Source organism: Agelaius phoeniceus, chromosome 1, assembly GCF_051311805.1.
Source record: "Agelaius phoeniceus isolate bAgePho1 chromosome 1, bAgePho1.hap1, whole genome shotgun sequence".
In the NCBI taxonomy this organism is placed as follows: Eukaryota; Metazoa; Chordata; class Aves; order Passeriformes; family Icteridae; genus Agelaius; species Agelaius phoeniceus.
The window spans coordinates 131,251,005-131,277,065 of record NC_135265.1 but is presented as its reverse complement, the minus strand read 5'-3'; the positions used below and the strand labels follow the sequence as shown (position 1 = coordinate 131,277,065).

The 26,061-nt window shown below is 35.2% G+C and overlaps 1 protein-coding gene across 5 annotated transcripts in view; it reads left to right on the top strand.

Moving 5' to 3' along the window:
* Positions 1–26,061, top strand: part of VPS13B (vacuolar protein sorting 13 homolog B) — a 434,757-nt gene that overhangs the window by 198,128 nt on the left and 210,568 nt on the right. For 4 of the 5 annotated variants that reach the window (XM_077187521.1, XM_077187524.1, XM_054636750.2 and 1 more), the window contains 2 exons: positions 6,236–6,383; positions 19,392–19,519. In XM_077187521.1, coding sequence (XP_077043636.1) covers positions 6,236–6,383; positions 19,392–19,519 — 276 coding nt within the window. The remainder of the gene's footprint in view (positions 1–6,235; positions 6,384–19,391; positions 19,520–26,061) is intronic. The other variant, XM_077187531.1, reaches the window with a different exon arrangement.

Sequence of the window (26,061 nt, the reverse complement as noted above, 5' to 3'; positions counted from 1 at the left end):
ACATATGAACTTCTTCATTTTCGTTTGCCTTTTAACTATTTTTCTGGGATTTTGAGTTAAAGTTTATAGTGCCAATTTGGTAGTAATATATTTTATATCTGCTGAAATATTCACTGTGGCTGTTGCAAGTGGTTTTAACTGAAAGCATGACAAGTTAGAAATATGGAACATAATAAGCTTCATTTTTACAAAACTCTTAACATTTTAATGTTTCTTTGGCCTCAGTGACATTTTATTCAGCTGGAACAGAACAGTGACTGACTGCAGTGCTGGGTGTGGGGGGACATGCAGCCCCTCTTCATTTATTATTGTTGGGGTGAGGATCACCCCTCTTCATTTATTACTGTTGGACTACTGCTAGGCAAAGCTCTCTTTGCACCTTGCTGCCCAGCAGCTAAGAATTGTACAACTGGTGTGATGACCAAGGCCATGATGTTGGCATTCATTTTTAAGAGTGCTTTAGTCTGTATGGATTGTTTTGTACAATGAGCTGTAAGTGTATCAACACTCAATGTGGGAGTAGTTTGTGCACCAATTGCTTATCTGCCTAAACCCCTTGTGTTTCTTTAGTCTAAATGCCCTGTTGAGAAGGTAAATTCTTTATAAATGCTTGTGAAAGGTTAATTTGACCAGAATTTAGCAAAGATACCGCTATGGTGTGATTTCTTGTACTCATGCTGTTTATAGCTTGTTAACAATGACTCCCAAATGAAAAGCAAAACAAAGCCAAGTTTAGAGGCCTTGTTTTCAGCAATTTAATATTTTATTTTGACTTTTTTTGGAAGATTTTTTTCTGGTGAGTCTTATGGCAGCAAGGCCTTGTTTCTAGTAATTTTTAAGTATTCTTTAATGTTTTATTATGACTATTTTAAAGACTTTTTCAGCTATGGCTTGTTTTATTTCTTTAAACCCATGCTGTTATCTTATTTTTTCTCTCTTTTAAAAGCCCATACTTAGCTTTGCAAGATAAAAATTTGAAGAGTTTCTTTTCCTTAATAAGAAGCCTTATCTATACTTTGATATGGGACAGTCAATATGCGTGATACTTTCTGCAATAAATTTATAAATCAGTGGTCTGTCATCTTTCTCAAATGTACTTTAATGTAAAGCCTTTGGAACTTGTCAATACTTTTCTTACATTATTGATTTCTGTGAGCTAAAATGAGTAATTTTAGGGAAAGACTGAATTATCAAAAATATGTACTCATAAATGCCTAATATAGATCTGTATTGTCCATATTTCTGTCCATTTTTTTTGGCTGCTCCATACATGTCCAGGTGTTACTACCTAATTGAAGGAGCATTTCAGTAACAGAGTAGATCTAAACCCAGGAGGTCAAGGTGAACATTCTTAGTCATATATCAAAACAACCAAGAGAAAGACATTGCACTTCTTCCAGATTCATCATGCTTTATAACACTGGAATGTCATTTCAGAATCCAGATTTCTGTTCTTGAACATCTGCTCCATGGAACACAGTGTATCCCAATTCAAACCCAAGAATTTTTTCTCAGCTGTGTAGGAGATTAAAAAAATCAGTCATTAACAATTCAATTTAATCAAGTGGTTTTTTTCTTCAACTCTGCTTTTTCCCTGCTCATTTTCTCTTTACCGTTATCTTAGGAATTTTACTGTGTTATGAAATCCTTTTACTGCTTTATGGAAAGTTCATAATGAACTGAGGGTAATTCCAATCCTGATGTTGTACTTCAGGTGGTACTTTGTTCAGAAGTTTGCATCAGAGATCTCCCTAGAATTTTTGACTAAGATGAAATAATTTTTTTGTTATGACTTGATCAGTAATCTCCTGTAGAACAAGTAGATCCTTAAAATTGTTCTGTCTTAGAATGACTTTTGGAATATTGCACATCCTTGATGCTTTAATGGCCAGATGTGTGATAAGGAGCAGCAATGAATGAATGACAGAAGGTAAGAGTACCCAAATTTAGGATTATTCCATGTTGCAGCAAAGCTGGCTGTTGAGGGCAAAGCTGTGTTGCCTTGTTTACCTTGAAGAAATAGCTGGAAATGCTTCGATAAAACAAGCATGTTCCTATAGTAATATAATTCCCTTCTTGGTGTGCAGAGATTTCTCAAATTAAAACAGATTTTGATTTCTGATATTGCTTGCAGGAGAGAAGCAATGTGTTTATCCCTATCAGGATCTGTCACCTCTTACCCCATGAAGGCATTTAAGTTCTGAAGGATACAGAAATGAAATTGCTTCTTGCTTAAGGAACTAAAGCTACGTGGAACTCAAAGCTTGTAACTTCTGCTTTCAGAGGCCCCTTGAAACTGCCAGTGGAATGCTTTCATTGATGAAAATGAGGGGTTTCTTAGCTGACATCAGTCCACCACATAAGTTTGGAAACATTACAGCTAATCAGTTATCAGTCTTTTATTTCAGCAGAACACTTTTCCAATACCTGAAGTACCAACCTGAAGCAATCATAGAATTTCATCTGAATTAGCAAGTCAACCTGCCAGGAAAGAAGGTGGTTTTGTGCACCCCAGGGGTGAAGCAGGTCTTCTTTATTTAGCAGTTAATTTTTATTAGTGCATTTTTATTCATTTATTTAATTTTAATTGGAACTAGGTCTAATCCCTTGCTTTATTTGAATTCTCTGAAACAATTTAGGTGTACTAGTAATCTTCGAAATAAGCACAATTAAATGTAACTCAGTAGTCAAACAGTGATTGCATTTTCATGTCATTAGAACTTGTTGCAAGGTAGGCAGGGTGGCTCCTTCTTGCTGTCACAGCTCATTCTGGTACAGTTTGGACAGTCTTGTAAGCAAATGTTGTAAATATTCTTCTCTGAGCTAGATAGTGATTGCATGACAGTGATCTCAGATGTTCAATAAACACCATGTGTTGAACAGAGCTGCCATCCATCCCCACTCCAAAGACTTTGTTGATTTTTCTTCCTGCTTGCTATCTGTAAGCTACTGCAGGTGTAACCATGGGTCTGTGTGCATGCAGCATCCACCACGTGGGAAAACTGGCTTCTGTCCCATCACAAGGACAGCCATTCATGTCTGGGCTCAAGCTTTTGAATTTGACAGTTCACAAGCCAGTGATAATATTTAGGTTCCTATCTCGGAATATTCTTTTGCCTTTGGTTTGTTTTCAGGGAGGTGACTGTATAGGCATCCCTTAAATGAAAGTTATTAATCTGTTCAGATGTTCACATTTTCTGTAAAACTCATTTCTCATACTCCCAGATTTACCTCCAGTCTCTTCAGCCTCACATTTGTGGGAAATTGTAATTCAGAAATGAAATATTTAATTACAAAAAAATCCCATGGAAAATGAAATATTAATTCACCTAAGGCAAATTAGTCCTCTTTATAGATTTTTTAGGTTTGGTTAGTTGACATGTCTCCACATAAATCAGGAAATACTTGGCCCGTTGTATTTTTGGCAAGCTGGTTTTTAGCTATTATTTTTCTGAGTCTTTCTCTGATTTTAGGTCTTTATCATTTCCAAAGTCATGTTGACCACATAGTTTGAAGTAAAAAAAAAATTAAAAATTTATATCCGTTGATCTATTTGCACGCTTAAATGGCATATATATGTGTGTGTTTTGTATACACATACTTAACATGGTATGTAATGTGTCAGATTATTTGTGCCAATAAAGATTAAATTTAGAAAAGGATTGCTTTTCTATAGTTTTTCAGCTACTGCTTAAAAACCTAATTACGTTTGAAAAGTAGTAACCTTTCTTCTTTTGAAATATGTGAATTGTTATTATTTTAGTATTCTGTATATAATTGCCACAAAACATTATTGATAAAACTATCAGTATTCTAGAACAAAATCTGATTTTGACTTTGTGTCAACAAAGCAGTCTCATATAAAAGCTGCTGTAGTTCCAGAACTTTGTTACATGTTCTGTATCTTCTATAACATTACCAATTAGTAACCATAAAGCTCAATCCCAAGTAGGTGTATTTAAGCTTTACTACATCCTACTTTATAGCTGGCTTTTTGGATTCTTGTGATTAAATGCTTATGATAACTCTAGCCTGCAGTGCCTCCTTTCCCATCAGATTCGCCTTTTCTTACAGCTGTGGGGTTCTTGTCATCTGCTATTTCCCAAGCCACAATTTCCTCATCATTTTGTGGCTAAACCCCAAATCTTGATGATCCTTTTCCATCTAGTTCAATACTGATCTTTCATCTTCTGGATTCTTTTAACCAGAAATCTTATGCCAAAAACCTGACAAGATTGTACTGGGTGTCATCAGTGCAACATCAGGCTTGATTTCAGTGAGCAAAGATAAAACAGCTGTTTCATTGTCCAGATCAGCACTCAATATTTGGTCATAATTTTTTCCAGCTTTATCTGGCTGTGATAGCCTTGATGTTTTTCACTCTTTGACTAGTAGTGTAACTTATTATATTTTGCTGATCCATTTATTCAGTGGTTCAGAAATAGATACAGCTTCTTCAGGCAGTATTTCCATCCTATTGTCTTTTGTACTGTCCTGTATTGTCTGCATTCATTCTTCAGAAATTCTTGTTTCACTTTGGCAAGTCAATGTTCTTGCGGTGTTACATCCAGAATTGCCAAATCGTGGCTCAACAGTTGCTGTCATGAGAAAGCTGCAGATGGCCATGCCTTATGAGAGTTGTATCAGATAAATTGCAAGATTTTGAGAATAAGTAATGTAAAATGTCTGATGAAAGTTTACAAAACTTCAGATCCTCTCTCTGTATGCAAGTGAGAAGTATTTCTGTGGTGTAAAGGTTGTATTTTCAAAGCTGATGGGGATTTTTGTTGTTGTTTTAACTAGAGGGTATGCCAAGGTGGCATGTTACTGTATTCCAGAAAAACTTTTTAGTGCTTTTGGAGTCAAAGCTAATGCCTGTACATTCAGGAGGAGGAGGAGGAGAGATGAGAGTTCTGTTTGTCATTGAAATTAGTATTTTTCTATTAACTTTGCATACCACTGTATATATAAATGGATTGTTTTCACTGGAGTAGGATTAAATAGTTGATTGTATTACTTTAATTTACTTTTATAGTGGAAAATTGTGAAGGCGTTTGGAAGCCATTCTCCTTCAATTAAATGATTTTTCTGTTTGTTTTGGGGTTTTGTATGTGTGCACATATTGCACACTGCTCGATTCAGTGATCTGTTTTCTATTGGAGAAAATTTACAAGCACATTGCCCGCCTCACACGAATTTGTTTCCCACAGAGATTCCTAATGCAATGTGTGAGGTTTCTCATTACACAGCTATATGGATTACATTTTCACTCCAATTTGAACAAAATTAAATTACACAAAAATTAAGATGCGTGTAATCCTAATGTCTGATCTTTAGAAAAGAACTGTGTCATCTTTAAATGATAACCGTCTGCAAAATCAGTGTAGAAGTATTCTGCTTTTGTCAACTGGGATGCATCTGCAGATTACATAGCAGCTGATGTTACAGCAAAATGTTAGGGGCAAACTGTATAGTAACATTGAGGATCAAATTGTTTTTAATAATTTTGTGTTTTCTTGCTTGCATGAATAAAAAAGTAACAACAAAGCCAATAGACCATTCATTTGTTCCAGAATCCATGTAGATTAATACACATCACTCTTGTCTAATCTTAAAATAAGGATGCAGTCCTTCAAACTTAGTTCCAATGCCTACAGTTTTGTAGTTTTATATTTGTCAGCAGTTTCACATTTTGAGGAGGTTCTTATTTATTGGTATGCTTGAAAGTCACAACAGTTCAAAATCAGTAGCAGTTAAATCTTGTATTTAAAATGTTAGGAAGAAGCACAATAATGGAGAAATATAAATGCATCCTATATTTTGGAATTTAAAGAAGGTTAGTAAGTGTCTTTGGGTCTTCATAGCTGGATAAAAATTTTCAGTTTCCATTAAACATTTAGATAATTATTTTACTTTGGTCATCAGCCAGGTTTATTCCTATTGGTTTTGGTTGACTAACAACAATGGAACTCTAAAGTTCATTTTATGTCCCTTTTTTGTTTTCATAGAGCTTTTCCTCAGACTAACAGGACTGAAATAAACAATTACAAGTACAAATCTGAATCTAGCATTTCATTTCCATTTGTTTAAAAATATTTGTGCTCCAATCAGTGTTTCAAGTTGTCTTCTATACATTTCCAAATATTAGTTTAAAAAATGTTTCTCATGACAATGCCATAATTCTGTGTTAATGTGTTTTGACTTTTAGTGGTTCACAAGGTACTTCTTTTTCTAGCAGTCTGTAGGAGCTGTTCCACTTGGTGTGTCAGTAACTCGAAAGAAAGAGGATGAAGCATCAGTTGGAAGTGCACCTTTGGCAAGACAGCAGTCAAATCAAGCCTCTGAGTATGCCAGCAGTCCTGTCAAAACAAAAACAGTAACAGGTATATATATCACTTCTTGAAACTATCCATTTTGCATTTGCAACCTCCCTTGCTAATGTGCCACCACAACAGACCAGCATCAGCTCTGCAAGTACTATGGAACAACTTTTCAGCTTTAGAAAAATTAAAACTTCTGAAATTAAAAATAATCAAATGCATAGTTTTCAAATACATGTTTATTTTTATTCTCATTTTTGTTTAGTGCTGTCTTTGGGGCCGTGATACTCTAATGTAACATATTTTGTAAAATGAGATAAAGGAGATCTGCTTTTAGTAGAATATCTGCTGTTCACCTTGATATTTAGTCCATAATTTTGTCAGATTTCACACTGGGATTAATCTCTGATTTCAGTCAGTTTACATTCCTTAAAGTCTGGCATCTGTGGAAGTCAAGATTTGTGCAGAAAGAGTTAAAATTTACTGTTTTCAAAATCACTCACCATAGAAAGTCCATTTTTTGGCATTTCTGCCTATGGTGTTCAAGAAATTCTTTCTTTTAGGAGTATTTTCTGGCCACCTAAGGATCTAAAGTGAAAGTTCATTACCACTGATCAAGATAATAGGGTTTTCTTGGAATTTGTTGTGTATTTATTCATATGGTACTGTCTGCAAGAAGTAAAGTAGGTGATTGTCCAAAAAGAATGACTGTCCACCTGGGACTTGTAGTGATCATCCTGAAATACACTGAACAAATTCTCTTTTCCTTTCCATTGATGTTTATTTCCAGATTATTATGAAGCACTTCAAGATGTTATTTGCTGAAACTAAGATTACAGTCTTGTTCATTAATGGTAGTTAAATGCTACTTTGTGATTAAAAGGGGCTAACCCAGAAAATCTGTTTGCTGAATAGTAGTGAGTTGTCATGTTATCACTGGTAGTAAGACAGCAGATTAATTTTGAGGACTTCCATTTAATTCATAAATATCCTTCATTTTTACCATTTATCAATTTATTTTTACAAGTCATTTATGAATTTCCTTTATTTTTGCCTGTGATGAAATTACTGTACCAAGCATTTTCTTCTTTTAACGGTATTTGTCATCTGTTCTGCTTTATCAGCATCATAAATGGTATGATTTGTTTCTTCTTGACCTTAGTTCTACTTGTGCCTGCAAAGCACAAAGGTCTATTTCACTAGAAAAACTTTCATTATTTTGAATATTTGACATCCAAATCCAGCTATTTGCATGAATAGATTCTAGATTATTTTTTTAAAATTTATTTAACCAGTTTATAAAAAGTAGGCATGTAGTTCACAGAAATAGCTTTGTATTTGGATTTTGAAAACTGGTGTCCCAGTCTGGTACCTGCTCAGCACAGTAGCCCTTTTAGTTCTTCAGTGTTTGTTAGTCTTCACTTTGAGTTTTATCTTTTCTCATCACACCACAATATTCTACTAAATGAAAACATCATTGTTCAAAATCCAGAAATACCATGGATGCCAGTTTTGCTCTTTTGGGGGTGTTTGTGTGTGTGAGAAATAATAAAATGAAGTTATAAAGTATAAAAAAAGTCATAAAAGCAAAAGTGGGGTTTCTGTGCATCTCAGCTTCTTCCACCTTTTTAGTTTGAAGTCAATACCAAGATGTGTTTTCAGTTACACATTGCTGCAAAAATGGAAAGTTCACTTGTAGATTTCATTTGTTATCTGCCACTTACTTTAGTCATTCAGTTTATCCAATAAATTTCACCTAGATGCTGAGGATTTTTTGAAATCAAGTAGATATTTGGCTTCTCTATAAACAATTTTGCAGCATGGAGTTCAATATTATGAAATGAGAGGTGATGGTGCTAATTCTCTCAAGAGATAACACTAAGAATTTTCTTCTTTTTGAATTAAAGGCTCTCTTCTAAGGAAGAGACTATTGAACTTGGTTTCATTTATTTTCAACTGTTAAAAATGTTAAAAAATACTAGTATTTTTTTCAAGTGAAGCTACATATACATATCAGATGGTGTACTGGGTTTATTTTTAAGAGGCAGTGTGCCTGACACTACTGGGTTGAAGGACAGCCTGTTGTCATGGATTAGCCCCAGCCAGCAAAGCAGCCACTCACTCACTTCCCCAGTAATACAACAGTGGAGAGACTTGGAAGGGTAAAAACTGGAAAACTCATGGGTTGAGATAAAGAGAATTTAATAAGGAAACCAAAAGTCATGCACACAGGCAAAGCAAAATAAGGAATTAATTCAGTGTTTCCCATAGGCAGAGAGGTGTTCAGCCATCTCCAGGAGAGCAGGGCCCCATCAGGTGTAACAGTTACCTGGGAAGGTGAACTCCATCACTCCACACTTCCCCTCTTCCTGCTTCTCCCAACTTTACTTACTGAGCATGATGCCACACGGTCTGGAATATCCTTTTGGCCAGTTTGGGTCACCTGTCCTGGCACTGTCTCCTCCCAACCTCCCATGCACCCCCAACTTCCTCCCCAGAGTGGCAGTAGGAGAAGCAGAAAAGGCCTTGGCTCTGTGTAAGCCCTGCTCAGCAATGGCAAAAACATCTCTATATTATCAACCCTGTGTTCAGCACAAATTCAAAACACAGCCCTGTACTATCCACTGAGAAGAAAATTTACTCTACCCCAGCCTAAACCAGCACACTTGTATTTTAAAATGTTTATGTATTTGTTATACTCTGGAGAAAAAATGGTGGGTATAATATAGTTGAAATATTTGATATTTATATGCAAAAAGTGTGAGTAAAAATATAAAATTAATGTCAGAGAGCAAATGCCTTGTATAGTAATAAATTAATTGAAGAGATGCTCTCTGCTTCAGTGGACCACACAGATTTCCCTTATTTAAAAAGAGTCATGTCCTGCTGCAGTGCCATGCAATTTCAGTCTCCTGAAATTTCATGTGCTGTTGGAGTCTTTTCCTTTAGAGTTTTCTTATGCCAGGTTTGTCAAAATTGGCTTTGTAGTGGAAAATTCAGGGGACAGTAGAAGTTCACACATTTTTTCTGTCACCAAAATAAAAGGTCTCTGATTACAAAGCTCCCAGTTACAGAGGTTACAAAAGGTTGGATGGATGCAAATTTGAAAGATGAAATCTCATTCTCAGAGAAGTTTCAGTGGATTCTTTCTTTGAAAATTTGTTTCTTTACAAAAGTTTAATGTGTTGGAAGATGATGAATGAGTGACCATAGTTCATTAAACTAAATATGGAGTGCCTGTGATGATTCTTCTTTCTATTTTTTCTGGGTCCCTTGCTCCCACCATCTTTTACTTTATTTCCTCTCTTTTAATTTTACCTGCTTTCTGTCTGTGTTTTCTTTCATTATTTCTGTCACATTTTTATAGCAGGAATACCACACTGATTATTGATCTAGGGCAACCAATGTTACCAATTCTACAAAAACATTTTAGGTAAAGAGGCAGTGAGCCTCGTATACCTCATAATTATTAATCATCAAGGCTATAGCTACACATGTTCTAAGTTGTAACAAAACTGAGACCTTATATTGATAAGATGCACATATGCATGGTCTTTGCACATTGAAAGAGATTCTATCTTAAAATCATGCTGTTCAGGGTGGTGATTTTGAATTAATTTTTTCAAGTCTAGCGTGATCTCAGCAGTCACTCCCTTGAGAACTGTTAGGAACCAACCCTATGTACTAAATCAATGCAGTTTGTAATCACAGCTGTGAAATTATTTCAAACATTGAGATCAGTTTATTAGTTAATGGCTATTGACATCTTGCCAAGAATGAAGCATGGGAAAAGAACAAAACTGTTATCTATATAATATCTGTCTCTGAAAATCCAGAATTTCTGAAGTCCCAAATTGTAGGTATTTATAAATCTCCTTAACTACAGAGGCTTCGCAACCAGAGTAAGATAATAGAATATGTGATTTAAATCTGATATGATGTGGCTGTGGACAAGGAAGGGGATCAAGACTATTGAAAAAAGGGTCATGTCTGTTTTTCTGTCCACCCACTTCTCCCATTCTCAGCAATTCAGCAGTTCCATGCTTGTTCAGTGATTCACAGACCTGTAGCAGTGCACAGAGGCAGAGCTCTCATGTCTGGATAGAGGCAAAATGATTGCTGAATTTGTGTAATTCAGTAATATGTGTAACATACTTATGCAGGAAGATAGTATGGACTGCAGGAGATGAATAGGACAATCTTTGAAAGCTGTCTTGGGCACACTATTGAATAACGATTTAAGCCCAAGTGTTTGTTTTCACATTCAAGATGTGTGCCTGTTCATTACTAAAATAAGCTTTAATTTTCTTTCATATTTATAAAATTATCATAATTATTTTCACTGTGTTTGGAAAATACAGCATTTTCCATGATCAAAGATGAAATTGGGTGTGGGGGTTTTGTGGCTTGGATTTTTTACTGCCTTCTGGTGAGGTCTTTTTTTTAGCCATGGCAGCAAAATATAATTTCACTAGATCTAACACAATCTGACATTTATCAGTTTGGAAGTAACCCTGATCTCACAGACACAAATTTAACACTGTCTTATGAGGTGTAATCCAGTGAGTATGGCATCTAATTTTTCAGTAATACTGGCAAAGTAGCCTCATACATGCTCTTAATATGAAGAAGGACTTTAATGGAAGAAGCTACTTTAGACAGGCTGAAAAGGTTATTAATTTTTCATCACTCAGAATCCTGAAAGTTGTCTTTTCTTATATAATATATATTCTTATATATTTCCTATGTCAGAGAATAGGTAGGTAAATGGAATGGAATTTAATGTATCTTCTAAGAAGACATGAAATTTCTGGTTGGAGTAAGCTCCATAACCTATTATGATAGCAGCTGATAACTGAATGCCTTGTCCCATGACTGAACATAAACTTGTAAAAAAAAGTTTTGCTGACCCCTGTTATGCAACAGTGAGTTATTTGCTCATGGTACAGGTGGTCACTGCATTTCAACCCTGTCATGAGTGTACATCAGGCCTGCAGAAGTAGGCAGATGTTTTTCATTGCTGTGTCTAGCACCTAGCTTTTCACCTGTCTGGTGAACAGGTTGGAAGAGCATTTGCAAAAGAGAATTAAACAGTGGTGGGTTTGGGGCAACATTTTTCATAGACCAGGTCTGCACTTCACATGGCGAACTGGTTTTAGTTTCGCTACAAATTCGGTATCAGTTCCAAGTTCAAAGCTGAGAAGAGAATCCAGCCTTGTTTCATTCTGCAGGAAGTGTAGGTGTGTTGTGTAGGAGTATGTGCATATGGAGAGAAATAAAGGACATAAAAGCATTGCATTTTGGAAAAATCTCTTGTGTTTTGAAACAATGGTATTTTGATCTTTGGAATAATGTTCTTAAAGAGAAATAATTAGTTTGAAAGCTTTATAAATGCTGTTACACCTAGTTTACTATTTTTATTTCAAGTAGATGGAGGATGGTAATAAATAGAAAATTGAGAACTCTTGTCTGAGATAGACTTTATGTTTTCTCTTCTGTACAAATCACCTGAATTCTAATAAGGACAGAGCTCCTTTTACCAATTTCTTGCTGGTTTACCCTGCTTACTTATTTTCCCAGAACTTGTAGAAACATAGTACCTTTGAAATAGTTACCCTCTTGAATTTGACCAGCAAGTGCCTAAGGAGTTACAAGACAAGCAAATGAATTGCATGCATATGCAGGGAATATAGGCTTGCATAAGCCTTCTTTCCATAGGAAACCAGGCAAAGAAAGATTCCCATTTTTTCTTTCAATCACTTCTTAACATTTGATAGTGTAGATATAATAAAACTTGCATTGCTTGTTAGATATTTACTATAACTGGAATTTCTTGAGGTTTATGGGAAGTGTTAGTAATTGAATTTTGAAGGCTTTACAGAAGGAATTGTTAAAATTCTTTTAAGTATACACAAGATATTTCTGAACCACTATTAAATACTTCTACATAAAACTGAAGAAAGGACAAGGCTTTAAATTTAAACACATCTCTATTTTATTTGGACCAGGTGATGCCAGATTAAATGGATATTTTTATTTGAAGTTTTATTTTAAGTTAATGAAGTTTCTACCAAAAAGTTCCCGTGTAGCAGAATAGGACCTGTACTTACTAAAACTGCATGCAGTTACTGATTTTTGTTTTTCTTAAAGTCTGACTAGAATGCATAGTTAGATTCCTGCTAAAATGAATTGTTGGAATGCAAAAACCTGGCAAATGTGAGAGAAGTCTGGCTGGTGAGAAATCAATGGATTATCTGAAGTATTTGATTTAGTAGGTCACTATTTCTGCTCAATGAACTGAATGATTATCGTTTATTCATGCCTACTATGAAATGTATGCCTGATGATTAATTTGGGAAGATGAATGAAATTAAATAGATGCTAAATAAGTTAAGTAAAATACTTGAAGGAATAAAAAATCAGGAATTTAAATCTGATGCACATTTACCTAGGGTGCCTGAAAATACTAAGATTTTTATAAATGGGCTTTAGTTCTTGGATTATTTAAAAGGAAGGTGTCCAGGCACAGGTGATTTATAGAAAGTTTTAAATGTCTGGACAGTCAAATATCTATCAAAAAGAATTTTTTCTGAGTTTTGTCAGCTAGTGAAATGTTTAACATTTTTGTTATGGTGGCATGATTTCTTCAGTTCACTGTGTGAATTTCAGAAACATTAGTAACTCAAAGCCAATGTAGTATATCAAACATTCTTTCTGTATGAAGAAATTCAATGTTGAGAGAGAACAAATGTGGTGGGGTTTTTTTATTTTCAGGTTATATTTATAAGACTAAGGAACTTTATGTGTATTTTTAAAAAGGCAGAGTACTAGGCAGAATTCCACATTTATCAGAACTTACTGCAGATCCAAAAGCTGAAATTCTTACTTCATGGTATGAATTGTACTTGGAATGGAAAGCGATACTAAGATAAATTCAGGCGTGGACTTTAGATAGGAACATACAAACATCACATTTTTGTAATTACTAATCTAGTAGCTCAGTTTGGCCTCTGAATGGCTGGTTTTGATTTGTACAAAAGTGTGAATCCTTTTTTATTTTTGTTCCCAGAACTAAATAGGTATTTTTTGCCAGAAGTAGTGCAGCAATCATTAGGAATTTGGTGGGAGAAAATGCTGACCATAGGCATTCCCTAGCCAACATACACTTTTACACAGAAAGATCCTTTCTTGTTGCACAACATTAATATCACATTTGTCTTTATTTATTGACATATGTTAAAAGCCTCTGTGTTTTAACACTTAGTCTGCTGTTAAGTCATTGGGTGAGCACGCAAATTTGGTCACTACACCTCTCTGCTGCCACTTCCCTGAAAATAAGGGACTTACTCTCATGCGTTGTCAGGGACTGTGTTGCTCAATTATTATCTTGATAAAAGTAATGTATTATCTGCACTGTTAATAAAGTGGAATGCAAAAATGCTCAAAGGCTAGCACAGAAATTATTTATGCAAAGACTATTCAGTATTCGAGCAAATATATTGCATATTTTAATAAGTTTAAAAGGACTTCCTGTTGTTATTTAAGTACTGCTTTCATTCTCAAACATTTTGATGGAGAGTGTAAATTTCAAAAAGTAATTAACATAGTCTGTTCTTAGAAAATGAACAATTCAAGTATCATTCATCCAGGAATGGGAGTGTGAGGAATAACTTGTCTTACGACACTTCACAAATAAAAGGTGAATATTAGTGACTTTTGAAGGGCACTGATGGTTCAGAAAACATTGATAAATGCAGGTTTGAGCTTCTCTGCATGGTTTCAGTGAGCTGCTGCTTTGGTTAACTTTGAAATTGAATGGTGGGCAAAATGGTGCATTAAGATAGAAAGTATTTTAAAAAGAATTCCTTTGTGCTTTTGCAGTTCCTTGTATTTGTAAAATATTTTACTATTAAATCACAGAACAGAATTGTTTAATGGATGTATATTATATTGGGAACAGAATTTCTTTGGCTGTCATACATATTTACAGAAAAGTTTAGATGATTTGTAATGCCTTCAAATATCTTTAGAGCCACATATGCTTAGTTCTGTTGTGTTGCAAGTATGAAAATATAGAGACTTGTGAGGAAAATTGGAAGGCAAACCTATGGACAAACAAGCTTTTATGTAATAAGTTTCACTGGATTTTTACTTCTATGTAGTATTATACACAAAACAAAAACCTGCTGGTTTACAGAAAATTGCAGTGGCTGTTTGGGGTTTAATTAGGGGGGTAATTTGGGGGATTTCTTTTACATATAAAGAAAACAATTAATCTTCTGTTTAATTTAAATAAATAAATAAATGTGTATGTATGTGTGAGTGTGTGTGTGTGTGTGTAGGCCATTTTGATTTTTTGGGGGTTGTTTAACGTTTGAATTTTCTCCTCCATGGCATTTTGATCTTATTTCTAATCCTTTAGAATCCTTGATCAGTTCCTTAAGGTGTTGTATTTGTTGCAAACACCTTAGTATTTTTAAGTTTATTTTTTCATGGAAAGACATATCTAACTCATGAAACTGAATACCTGTTAAAAGAAATCCCATGAGTGCTCTGACTCCATGCAGACCACTTCCAATTTTAGAAGGAAAAATCTCCCTAGAAACAGAGCGATGTGGTAGGAGAACATTTGCCTCTGGTTGCTTTTTTCTTTCAATGTCTTGGTAACTGTGGTCAGTCTATAACAGCATTTTCCTCTGGTGTGTGAGAGGCTGTATGACAGGTGATGTGATGGTGGAAGGAAAGCTTAGCCAGCCTGGTGAGGTCATGGCACAGACACATTCTGAGTAAGCCATGAGATGTGACAGAGTGTGGGTTCTCGAGGTCAGGACTGAAGGCATTTGAGATGGTTTCATGTTTGGACTCAGGTGTTTATTATTTCTTATCAGTGAAACAGCCTCACAACCATGAGTTCTGCAGCTTTTCATTAGCAAGGCACAAAATGGCTTACTATCTCTCTTTACAAGGTCTTTTAAACTATCCAATTAAGAAAGGACACCTAGATTATTTTCCCTTTTAACCCAATAACTGATCCCTCAAAGCCTGCAATGCCGACTTTTCTGTCCAATTACAAAATATCACCCAAACCCATGGGTGGGTGGTGATACCCATGAAGAAGAAGGAAGAAGAAGGTGAAGAAGAAGGAAGAAGAAGGTAAAGAAGAACAACTTGCCTCCACCCTAAAACCTCCATCTTGTTTCATATTTATTTCTATATTCTAAAACCCCAAACTCTAAGCTTTCCACCCTGTGGTATTACACACTTCTAACTGACTACAGACCCGTAATCCCAGTGCTATCAATCAATTTTTAAAGTCTTCTTCACAGCCTCAGGTGAATTTCAGTGTTCTCTTGTGGGTCTGTGCCTTTAAGCACAGAAAGTTTAAAATTCTCAGCATCCTGGATTCCAACAACAGAGGAGGGTCCTGCTGCCTGCCTGGCTGGCTGTGGACCTGTCCTGAAGGAGGAGTGCTCTGAGCTTTTGGGCATCAGTGAAATTGTGGATTTGCCTGCAGCAGGATGACCATTTCCAGCCAGAAAGAAGCTGCTGCCTTCTTCATGCATGAGGGATCTGAGGCACACAGTAGGATAGGAGAAATGAGTCCATCTTGTGCCAGAGAGATTGAGACCTGGCAGGTTTGTGCCACACAGAAATCAGGAATAAGGTATTTCCCTTTAGTTTAATTGCTATTTGTAAGGAGAGAGTAAAGCATGAGGCCATCAGTGCCTACAGATTATCAATATTCTTCAGCCCAGTAGTTTTTTCTGCATTGTATTATTTGAAGATATGTCCATTTGTCCCAAATCATATGTCAGAAATTCTCTTTTCCCTTTTCTATTTCTTAGTTCACTGAATATTAATAGCACAGAGTAGTGTTATTTTCACAAAAGTTCTTTTTATTTTTAAAACCTATGTATTTTCTGGATCAAAGTTCTGAAAACACTCATTCCTAGTAGGCTAAAAAACACAATGAAGGAGACATTTGTCTAAACAAAAGAGACACTTTGAACTGGAATTTATACCTGTAAGTCTTGCTTGGTGGCATTGCCTACAAAGTGAGTACTTCAATGATGGATTTTGCAGAACTTGGAATTCCCTCTGTACTTGAACCAGAAATTGTTAAATGAGTTATGAAAAGTACTCCTTTGATGAGTCCTTCTTTTTTTTTTTAAAGTCTGTTCATTACCAGTGTGTTCTGAAATTGGTGAGTGTGGTGGCTTATGTGTCATTGATGTGCTGTCTATGTGTGCAAAAGCACCAATTAAACAGCAAGGGACTAAAAGATAAGAATAAGAGCATTTTATGTTCCTGTGCGCTGTTTTTGGTGGTTTTTTTTTTATTCAACTGGTATAACCTAAAGCAGTCCCCACTTTGTTGGGGTTTTTTTGTCCCCTCATCAATTTGGAAGTGTTTCATACAAATCATATTTTCTGTCTAGCTATTGCTGACAGCTGGGTTGAACACAAGACTTCTTACATTGTCAGGAAATGTTTCAAGGTTTTCAGTTCAGTAGTAGCTAAGTGGAATAAGTATTTTAGTAAATTATGTTCATACTGAGACAGATGAGGCTGATCCAGTTTACATGTCTACTCTAGAAGATTGGCCAAATACACATGGTAGCCACACCTGACAGTGTCTTAGCAAATATCATCTCCTGATCTCCTTGTCTGACAGGGAATTAGACACTTCTTTCCCTGCATCCTTTCAGGCAAAATTCTGGGATTTACAGTACAGGGGAAAAAAAAAGTACTGCTTTCTTCTTTTCTCTTCAGGAGTTACCTCTTTGCTTGTGTCTTCTTTCCACTCCAATATACTTTTTATTCCTGTTCTATTTTCCATGGTTTATGGTTGAATGGTTCCTTATCTTTCTGTTGGGGTTTGAGACTTTCGGATTTTTTTATCTCTTGGTTGAACTTGAGGGATTATAGCAAAGCTGGTTTTATCATGGATATTCCTGGAATTTTGCAGATTTTAATGACACATAAATGAAGAAAAACAGGAGGTACTTCAGTCAGCTAATCTTATTTTAAATTCACAGATTGTTGTTGCTGGCTACTCTGCTAATTGAGAGAGAATTAGCAGTTTTTATTTGTTTTCCTGCAAATAAAATATGGGAGATGGGAACTAAATCTAACTTTAAATCCCACTCATGAGGAATGCACTTGTGAAGGGATGTAGGATGTTGACAGTCCCTGCTGAATGCATTGTAGAATATGTAGGTTTACATAGTATTTATCTACTCATCCTGACCTGAAGCATCCTATCTGTGAAATTGATGGAGTCTCACAGTGATTTGTGTGCCATTCTCACCCTTGCCCACACTTGTGTTCCAGAGTTCTGTGCTTCAATGGCTCCTGTTTTAATACTTCTTGGTACTCAAGTGTTCCTGATCCTTACCTTGTAGTGTATGTGTAGTGTAGGGCCTGACTGCACAGAAGACTGCACAGAAGACTGCACAGAAGATGATGTGAATTGAGGTGGGGTAATTAGTTGAAGGAGAACAGCTCTTCCTTGACTGATCTCTTTGTTTTAACTTAATCTATTCATAATGGGGATGGAGGATATCTTCATGGCATGAAGCTGTCCATTTGAGATGTTATAAAACAGCTATTGCATGTTGCTTCTCCAGATGGACAATTTACATGTTTGTCTCTCCAGAACAGCTGACAACAAACAATCCTGAAATGTCATGCTTTTTACACTCTCACGATCCAGTTTTCATTCTGTATCCTTCCAACATATCCATAGTTGGAGCCATGAATCTCTGAGAGGACTAATTATCCTGCAGCCATAAAAATCCTCTTGCACTCTTTTGACCACCTCTTTTTCTGAATCTTTGGATTCTCCATCAGTTCAATGAAGTGAACATTTCTCTTTAAGATGATTAAAAATACTGTTTGTTGAGGGATTTTTTTCTGATAATGTTAGTGAACTCTAGCTTTGATGGGGAAAATGTCACAGATTAATTCATCCAGTGACATTAACATTGCATTCTCTTGGCTAAAGGTCACCACTTAGATGTTTCAGTTTTAAATCCTCCCATGTTTCATTGCATTACTGAAGAACCAGTTATGAATATCAACGATCAGGTATTTTTGCTTTCCTTAGATTAATTGAGAGCATAATTTTTTCTTAAGAATTTTTCTGTAATTTTCATGTCACAGATTTCTCCTAGCTGTAAAATTGGTAGACATAAATTGTCACACACTGATTTCAATTTAGTTTAAATTTAAGTAATGAAGTCTTTGTAATTTATTCCTGCAGTTTTATCAGCTCAACAACGTGTAGACCAAGACTAGAAATGTCAAATAAGCTGACAGTTGTTCTATGGGTATCCCAATATACAATGAGGTGGATATTTTGTAAATCATGTCAGAAGGAACTATGCACCACTCACAGTCCTGTTTTGAAGTTCTAATGTGCTTATATTTAATTTAACATTTCTAAAATCTTTTCATGTTCATGTTTTTAAATAACAGTTTAATGAAATGTCTCTTTTTATTAGAAAACAATGAATTTTGCTGAAATATTTCATACTTTATTGCCTTAAAATTTGACAAAGTAAGAAAATAGTTTAATTTCTGTGTCTTTTTTTTGATGCATACTCAAATTTTTAAAGGGATTTTTTCAAAGAAAATGAAGTAAAGGCTGTTATTTAATGTGGTCTGTCATTTCTTACAATTTTAGAAAGGTGATACCTTTAGATGACACCAGCAATGTATGTGAAAACCTCTTGAATTTCAATTGCATCATCAAATAGGTTATCACACTTTGAAAATTGTCCTAATTTGTTTAAGTCAAACATTCTTCATAATATTTTCTTAGCAGTTCATGTTGAAGAAGTTGGAACATTTAATTTTATTGTGTTGTATTTCTCACAAGGCTTAACTGGTGCAGTTGTATTGACAAGTTTAAAACTAATACAGAGACATAATTATTATGTGCCTAGTGAGATATGCACAGTGAGAGAAAGACTTTCAGAATGTACAGAAATTGTTTTTCTTTGCTATCAGTAAGTATATTATTTACTTAGATTTCTTTTTGTAATTGAGGTTTTTTTGTTTGCATTAGAATCTCGTCCTTTGTCACTCCCTGTGAAAACTGTGCTGAACTCATCTGAAAACTGCAGAAGTCCTGAGGAAAGGATGAAAGAATTTATTGGAATAGTGTGGAATGCAGTTAAGTGCCTTACACTTCAGGTAAGATGAAAAGGAAGTGAAAAACCCCTTATGTGTTTCCAGACTTTATGATACTTTTTATGCATCCTAGTGCTTTTTATTAGAGAGGTTTTAAAGGAGCTCCCAAGCTTTATTGTCTTATTTCAGTAGTTTCAAAGTCTGAGAGAATGAAAAATAAAGTAAGATTTTGGGTAAATTAAGCAAAGAATGCTTTGGTTTTAAAATAGGTTTTGAAATACTGTTTCGTATTTAAAGGGAAAGATCCTTCAAAGATTATATTAGTAAAAATTGCTTGTCACACTTTTCTGCATCATAAACACTGCAGTTAGATTTGCAGAATGCTTTCTTTTCTAAAACTATTTCAGGAAAGTGTGTAAGATAAATATTTTCCTGAAGTGTATGATACAATTGCTGTTGTTACACAGTGAAGGCTCAGCAGCTTACTTGCCTACTTTTTCGTGAAGGACAAGGAGATGGTAGCTGGGATTAAATAATTTGGTTTATACTGCTCTAGATTGTAGCTGCTGATCAGTAAAAGCAGAGTTCTTGTGTAGAATTATAGATGCCATTTTAGGACTCCAATGTTAAGATTGCAGGAACAAATATTAGATGGCTTAGAAATGCTAGAATTATGACTGAATTGTTCCCAGTACTTATCAAGTGCTTATTGAGAAATCATTCTAATTTGGAATTATTATGACCCGTGCCTCTTGAACTATACATTCATTCTATGAGATCAGTATTTTATGGTACATCAGGATATAGTAGCTAATCTTTTTTTTTTTAATTAAAGAGTCACAGAAAAAGAAAACTGCCAAAGAAAAGTCTTAATTACAACTTTTGGCAAGTTTTTTGTCATTATTACAGAAAGTAATTGTCATTATTACAGAAAATAACTTGTTCCTTCCTCCTATCAGGCAGTATATTTGATAATATGCAGGCTCATCCCAGAATGTGTGTCTGTGTCACTCCTCTTTCATGTGTCACTCCTCATTCATGTAAAAAGTACTTAAAATTCACAGTTTTAGAAAGTTTAAAAGTTCAGGTTTTGCCTGAGCAAGAACTTGAGACTTGTCATCTGATTGCAGAACACAGTGAAGTTGAGATGTTTTCCATTTAATCTATTTCATTTTCAGCCTTCTCTTTAATCATTATTTCATGAGTATTTTGCTTGTTTTCCTTTCTTTCTCAATGTTCTCACCACTGTAGATTAAAATGTCTAAATAAGAGAGAGAATTTGTTATCTATTTGAAGGAAGCAGTGTATTTTTGTTATGTGTCTGGCTGGTACTTAGCACAGTGAGACTCTATGTAAATGCAGCTTACAGTTTGAGTCATAATAAAAGTAATAATATAATAATGACAACGAGGCAGAGCTGGGTCCTTTATAAAAGGGGAAAGCTGAATCAGGACTGCAATACTCTACTCCTAGATTTTTCATGTTTTAGTGAGCAACCAGCAAATTGAATTTGTTTTGAGGAATGAGTAAAGCACCAACCACAAAGTTGTGTGTAACTAGATAGGAAAATAAGGTATTGTTTCTTTCTGTGGAGATGAAGAATGGTGAGTGATAGGCAGGGGTTGTCTCAAAGAGTAATTCCTAAATACCTTGCTTCTCTGACCTAACATACAGAATAGGGCTCATACTGGCAGAGGATTTTTTGTATTGGGTACTTTTTCTGGTGCTTGAGGTTCTAGATTTATTTGCTTTGTACAGGTTTCTGTAAATAGAAACTTATGGTTTCTATTTTCATCATTACGACTCTGAAATTAATTTTTTGGGTTTTGTCAATGTTGAAATTAAACACCCCTTTGAATTCATACAGTAGCTTGCACCCTTTGTTTCATCCTTATTGTTTAACTGTACTTTGTAAGGTATTTGCCAGTACCTTCCCAGAAGTTTAGTGAATGTTATCAGATAAACATTTCCACAGACCCTAAGGAAGCACTGCAGGAAAGTTTGAGAACGTGCTTCCACACAAATGTGCAATAGTTATTTCTTGTGAAATATGAAGGATTTATAGGTATGTTTGCTGTTCTTTTTATTACTATTAGTAGTCCCTATGTCTAATTTATTATGGTTTTCAACACAAATGCCATATATATAGCTTGTTTCTTTTAATATCTGCCCAAATGGGAAATTTGTGCAAGGCAATGTATAGAGGGTAAGAAAATGAGTATCATGACTCTGTATTGCAATTCAAGTATATTATATTTATTTTATTATACATAATATGCATTTTATTAAACATATATAACTATATTTAAATTATAAGTTTTTACAGATTTTCTGTATTATTATTTGGCATGAAAAAGGGAAATTTCTAGAATAATTTGTCTGGTTGAATGCTGGAGCATTTAGACTCTGTGGCTTTTTTTCTAAAGCTAATTTTCATGTTCCTGGATCTTTTAGTTACATGATTTTAGAACAGAAAAGTCTGTAGTTGTCGTCAGATAAAACTGAACTTCATAACTTAAAATCATCAAAGGATTATTCTTTTAGTGGAAGTTAGAGTAAGTAAATGTGTTTGGAACTAAAGTAACTGGAAAGTTTATTTTGGATCCAAAGCTGGTACTTGCTTCACCCTAGCCCTGGCTTGCTTCTGATAGAATATTGCATGAAGGTTTTATGCATTGGAGTAGTGGTATTTAAGTGAAAAGACTTGCATATTTAATTATAAAAAGTTGGTTTATTATTTAGTTGTTGTAGGATTTTATATGCAGCCTTTAAGTCTTTTTGGCAGTTACTCTGTGTAGGAAGGTAATACTCATTTTTCACATGTTCTTCATACTAATAGTTGCTAAAATTGTGAAGCAGTATAAACACAATTATTTTTAATTGGCTGTTAATGCTGAATTCCATTGAGAACAATGAAGGATCTGTATTAAAAATAAATTAATTAATGAGTAATGTTACAACAAGTGCCAACTACATAATAATGTAATTGTTACATATAAAACTTTGGTATGTCACATGTCTTTAAATATCCCTGAATTTATTTGAAAAAATTAATCCTTTTCCTGAAACTACTGAAAATTTTATTTTCTTTAATGAATATAACTTGTAAAAATTTTTGACAAAGTGAAACATTGAAAGGCAAGAAAGGGGAGGACAGATTTGATAAGTGTTTCTGTTCTTTGAATTGTGTCATTATCCAGGGTTAGGAAGAGATTCTGTGACTTGTAATTTAGCAGTTACAGCTCTCAGCAGTTTTTTTGCAATTATGAGATAGGATTATTTCTTAAGTTGGTTACTTACCACAAGCCAACAAAAATTTGTGTTTTGGGTAACTAAATAAAACCTTTTAAAAGGTTTTGAAGGTTTTCTTCGGAAAGAACAGGAATGCTGTGAAGCACAATGACACTGTGTTTTAACTGGTCAAAGAAAATATATCCGATCCTTATTATAGTCATTTTTCTGTACAGGTAGCCTGCTCTCTTAGTTCCTTTACTTACATGTTCTGCTTTGCATTTATAACATTTTTACTTTTGTCTACCTTCAAAACAAGATTTTCTGTTCAATTGTGACAAACACTGCATGTCTGGCTCAGCAGCAGATGGTCTAAATGGTGAAACAAATTTGGGTGTTGGAGGCTGGGCTACAGTCTTACAATACTGAGTGCACCAGAACCCTCACAGGAGGTGTGTAAGCAGTGGTTCTTTGCAGCCTGGGGAGTCATTGCAGGATGTTATTCTGTACCCAGAAAAACACATTACCTTGCTGCTGAGCAAGGGTTGATGACTAATTCAGAGAAAGGCAACTTCCCTGGAGAGACATGCTCATGCAAATGTCACCTTGTAGAAAATCTCCAGCGCCTCTAATTGAATTATGTAGCTGTGAAATGTGGGTTATGAAAGGGAATCTTATGTTATCACTATCATGAAAGGCTGAAAAGACTTGAACAACTTGTCCCTCTTCATAGCACTTTTGAGCAGTCACTGGCTTTGTTTTCTTTCCTCCAACCCACCCTTCTCAGTTAGGAAGACCTAATTTTTCAGCAGTATTTATTTCACTCTTCTCTCTAGTGAACAACATTCCTTTTTATAAAATAAGAATTAAAAATACTCCAGTAACTTAATACTTTCCTTTTTATGCAAGAGTCGTTGGACATTTTGAGGCTTACATGTTTGTAAAAGTGTAGAGCGTAGAGTTATGCTTTACTTAAAGTTTTAGAAGTAGAAGGGAAAATACTGCTTGCTTCATTGGTTTATCATTAGTGTACATTATTTAGCATGTATAGGCCTTGACATAATAGAAATGAAAATAAGGGGTGATCCTGTTTCAAGAATGTAATAATTCGTTCTCTTTAACACATGAATGTGTTCAGTATTGGCAAACGAACATGTTGCTACCAAAACTGAAATCAGATCCTTGAAACAGAAAGGATGTTGCCATGGAAAAATGAAGTAACACTCAGTGCAGCTGCGAAGCATTAATGAATAGGATATTTTTTTAAAAGATCATTTGTGTTTGGTGTGGCTTGGAGGGTCCCAACCAGATGGTTTCCATGAACAGGATCTGACCCCCAGCTTGAGGACTTCTTACTGGCAGATTACTTCATTTTCTTTCCCTTGGATTGTCAGATCCTTACATTAATGCAAGATTTACTGCTGCAGATTTATATTCAGTTACATAAATCAGTCACATCTTACATTAAATTCACAATTTTAGGCACACAGTTTAACAGTTATTTAAAAAGTGTAAAAAGATTTATATGATAGCTTTAATATATGCTATTGATGTAGTTTAATTTTAAGAATTTGGATTACATATATTTTGAAACACTTTCCGATTGGTGAAGCAATCTGTAGCACACATTCTCACTTTTGTCCAGCATATAATTCCATCATTTTAGGTGCACCCTTCCATTCCTTCACTGGAACTTGTGAGTAGGCAAATTTCCAGATTCTGTGAGTTAAATGTACACAAATTTCATTGAAGTTGATAGTTGTGAATCTGCCTCCGAGAAATTCAACAGGTGCAACTCAGTTTTGCACTTACTGGGCCTTTGTGCATTCAAGTTGGTAATTTCTTGTGTGATTATAATCATGGCATAATTTGCTCTAAAATATGGACTTTTGGGTCCATACATTCATTGTATTGGCCTTTGAAATCCTGCTGTAATGTTTTGCAAAATTTGTTAATCATATAAAACTTTAAATGAAATGCAGGTAAGCCAACTATATCTGTAAGCAATTCTGTAGTATTACATGTTGTCAATTTTTAGCGAATCCAGATTTGGGATCCTGCTGACTGCGCCAATTTGTCATGAATGAGTGATTTAGAATAACTTAAATAATCATCATCAAAGGCATTGGCAAAGGAGATTTTAATATGAATTCATAAAGGTGTAACTTGGTGAAGGTCAATAGCAAGATTCACTCTATCATTTAATAATGGTCAAAATATACAAGGGAAAATAGAATTGGAATAAATCTGGCATTATTTACATGGAGGCCAAAGATGGAAAAGGGTAAGGGAACCGTAACATTCAGTCATGAAGTTCAGACTGGACTTCTTGATTGCCAAATCTGCTGTGGCTTAGGTGCAGCTGGATCTGATCTGGACAACAGTTTATATCTAAGAGAAGAAATACAAAGAGTAAAAAAGTCCTTTCACTGAGTCATGAAATACAGAGTGGATCCCCTTGCTTTCTGAACTCCTGATGAAGCTTAGGCCCAGTCTTAGTCTCAGACTTTGACAACAGTCTGTCTAAAGGAATTACCTACATGGATTTCGGTAGTATTAGTTTAACATGCTATCAGCAGCTTATCAGATCTATTGCAGGTAAGGGATCTCTCTGCCTTGGGTTACAGAAAGAATACTTAGTCTCAGATAAGGAATCCCAAACAATGGGAGGCGTCCCAGCTCAAGGGGAGAGTCACTGGTGTGCAGACCAGTTGCACTTTAGGGAAAGTTTGAATTGAACTCATCCAGAGATCTGTTGTTAGTAGAAAGGCCTCTCAGAACAGCCTTGAGAGGTGTCCCAGCTCAAGGGGAGGTCACTGCTGTGCAGCCATCCTGACAGGGAGAGCTCAAAGGCAGTTCACTTAGGCTGTCGTTGGCTTGTAGTCAAACTGCATGCAATGGGAAGGGTGTGCAAGAGACTCCTTGTACTCACAGCTTTCTTTGTTCCTTGATAACTGAGTCTTGGAAAAAACACATTCAAGTCTTATTCACATGATCAGGCATGATGCTCATTGGGTCACTCTGCTCTTTGTGGGTTTCCTGGAGTTCTTGACCTGGCTACAGCTCAGGCATTTACCTCATTTGGAGCTTGTACTGAGCTACTGTAGGTCTGGTAGAGGGGGCTGAATGTATCCATCACACATATGGAGGCCTGATGATACCATTTAAAGCCCACCAAAATTCATGGTCCAACTCCCATTCAGTTGTTTGAAATGAGTAGCAAAGAGCTACAAAATTCCTTTTGTAAAAAAGGAATTTTCATCAGGAATTTAAAGGGGTGAAACTTGTGTGATTCTACTTTCAGTATTCCTGATACAGCAAAGTAAAATAAACCAAATGTGATCGGAAGAACTTTTCTTTAGTACAAAGCTGTA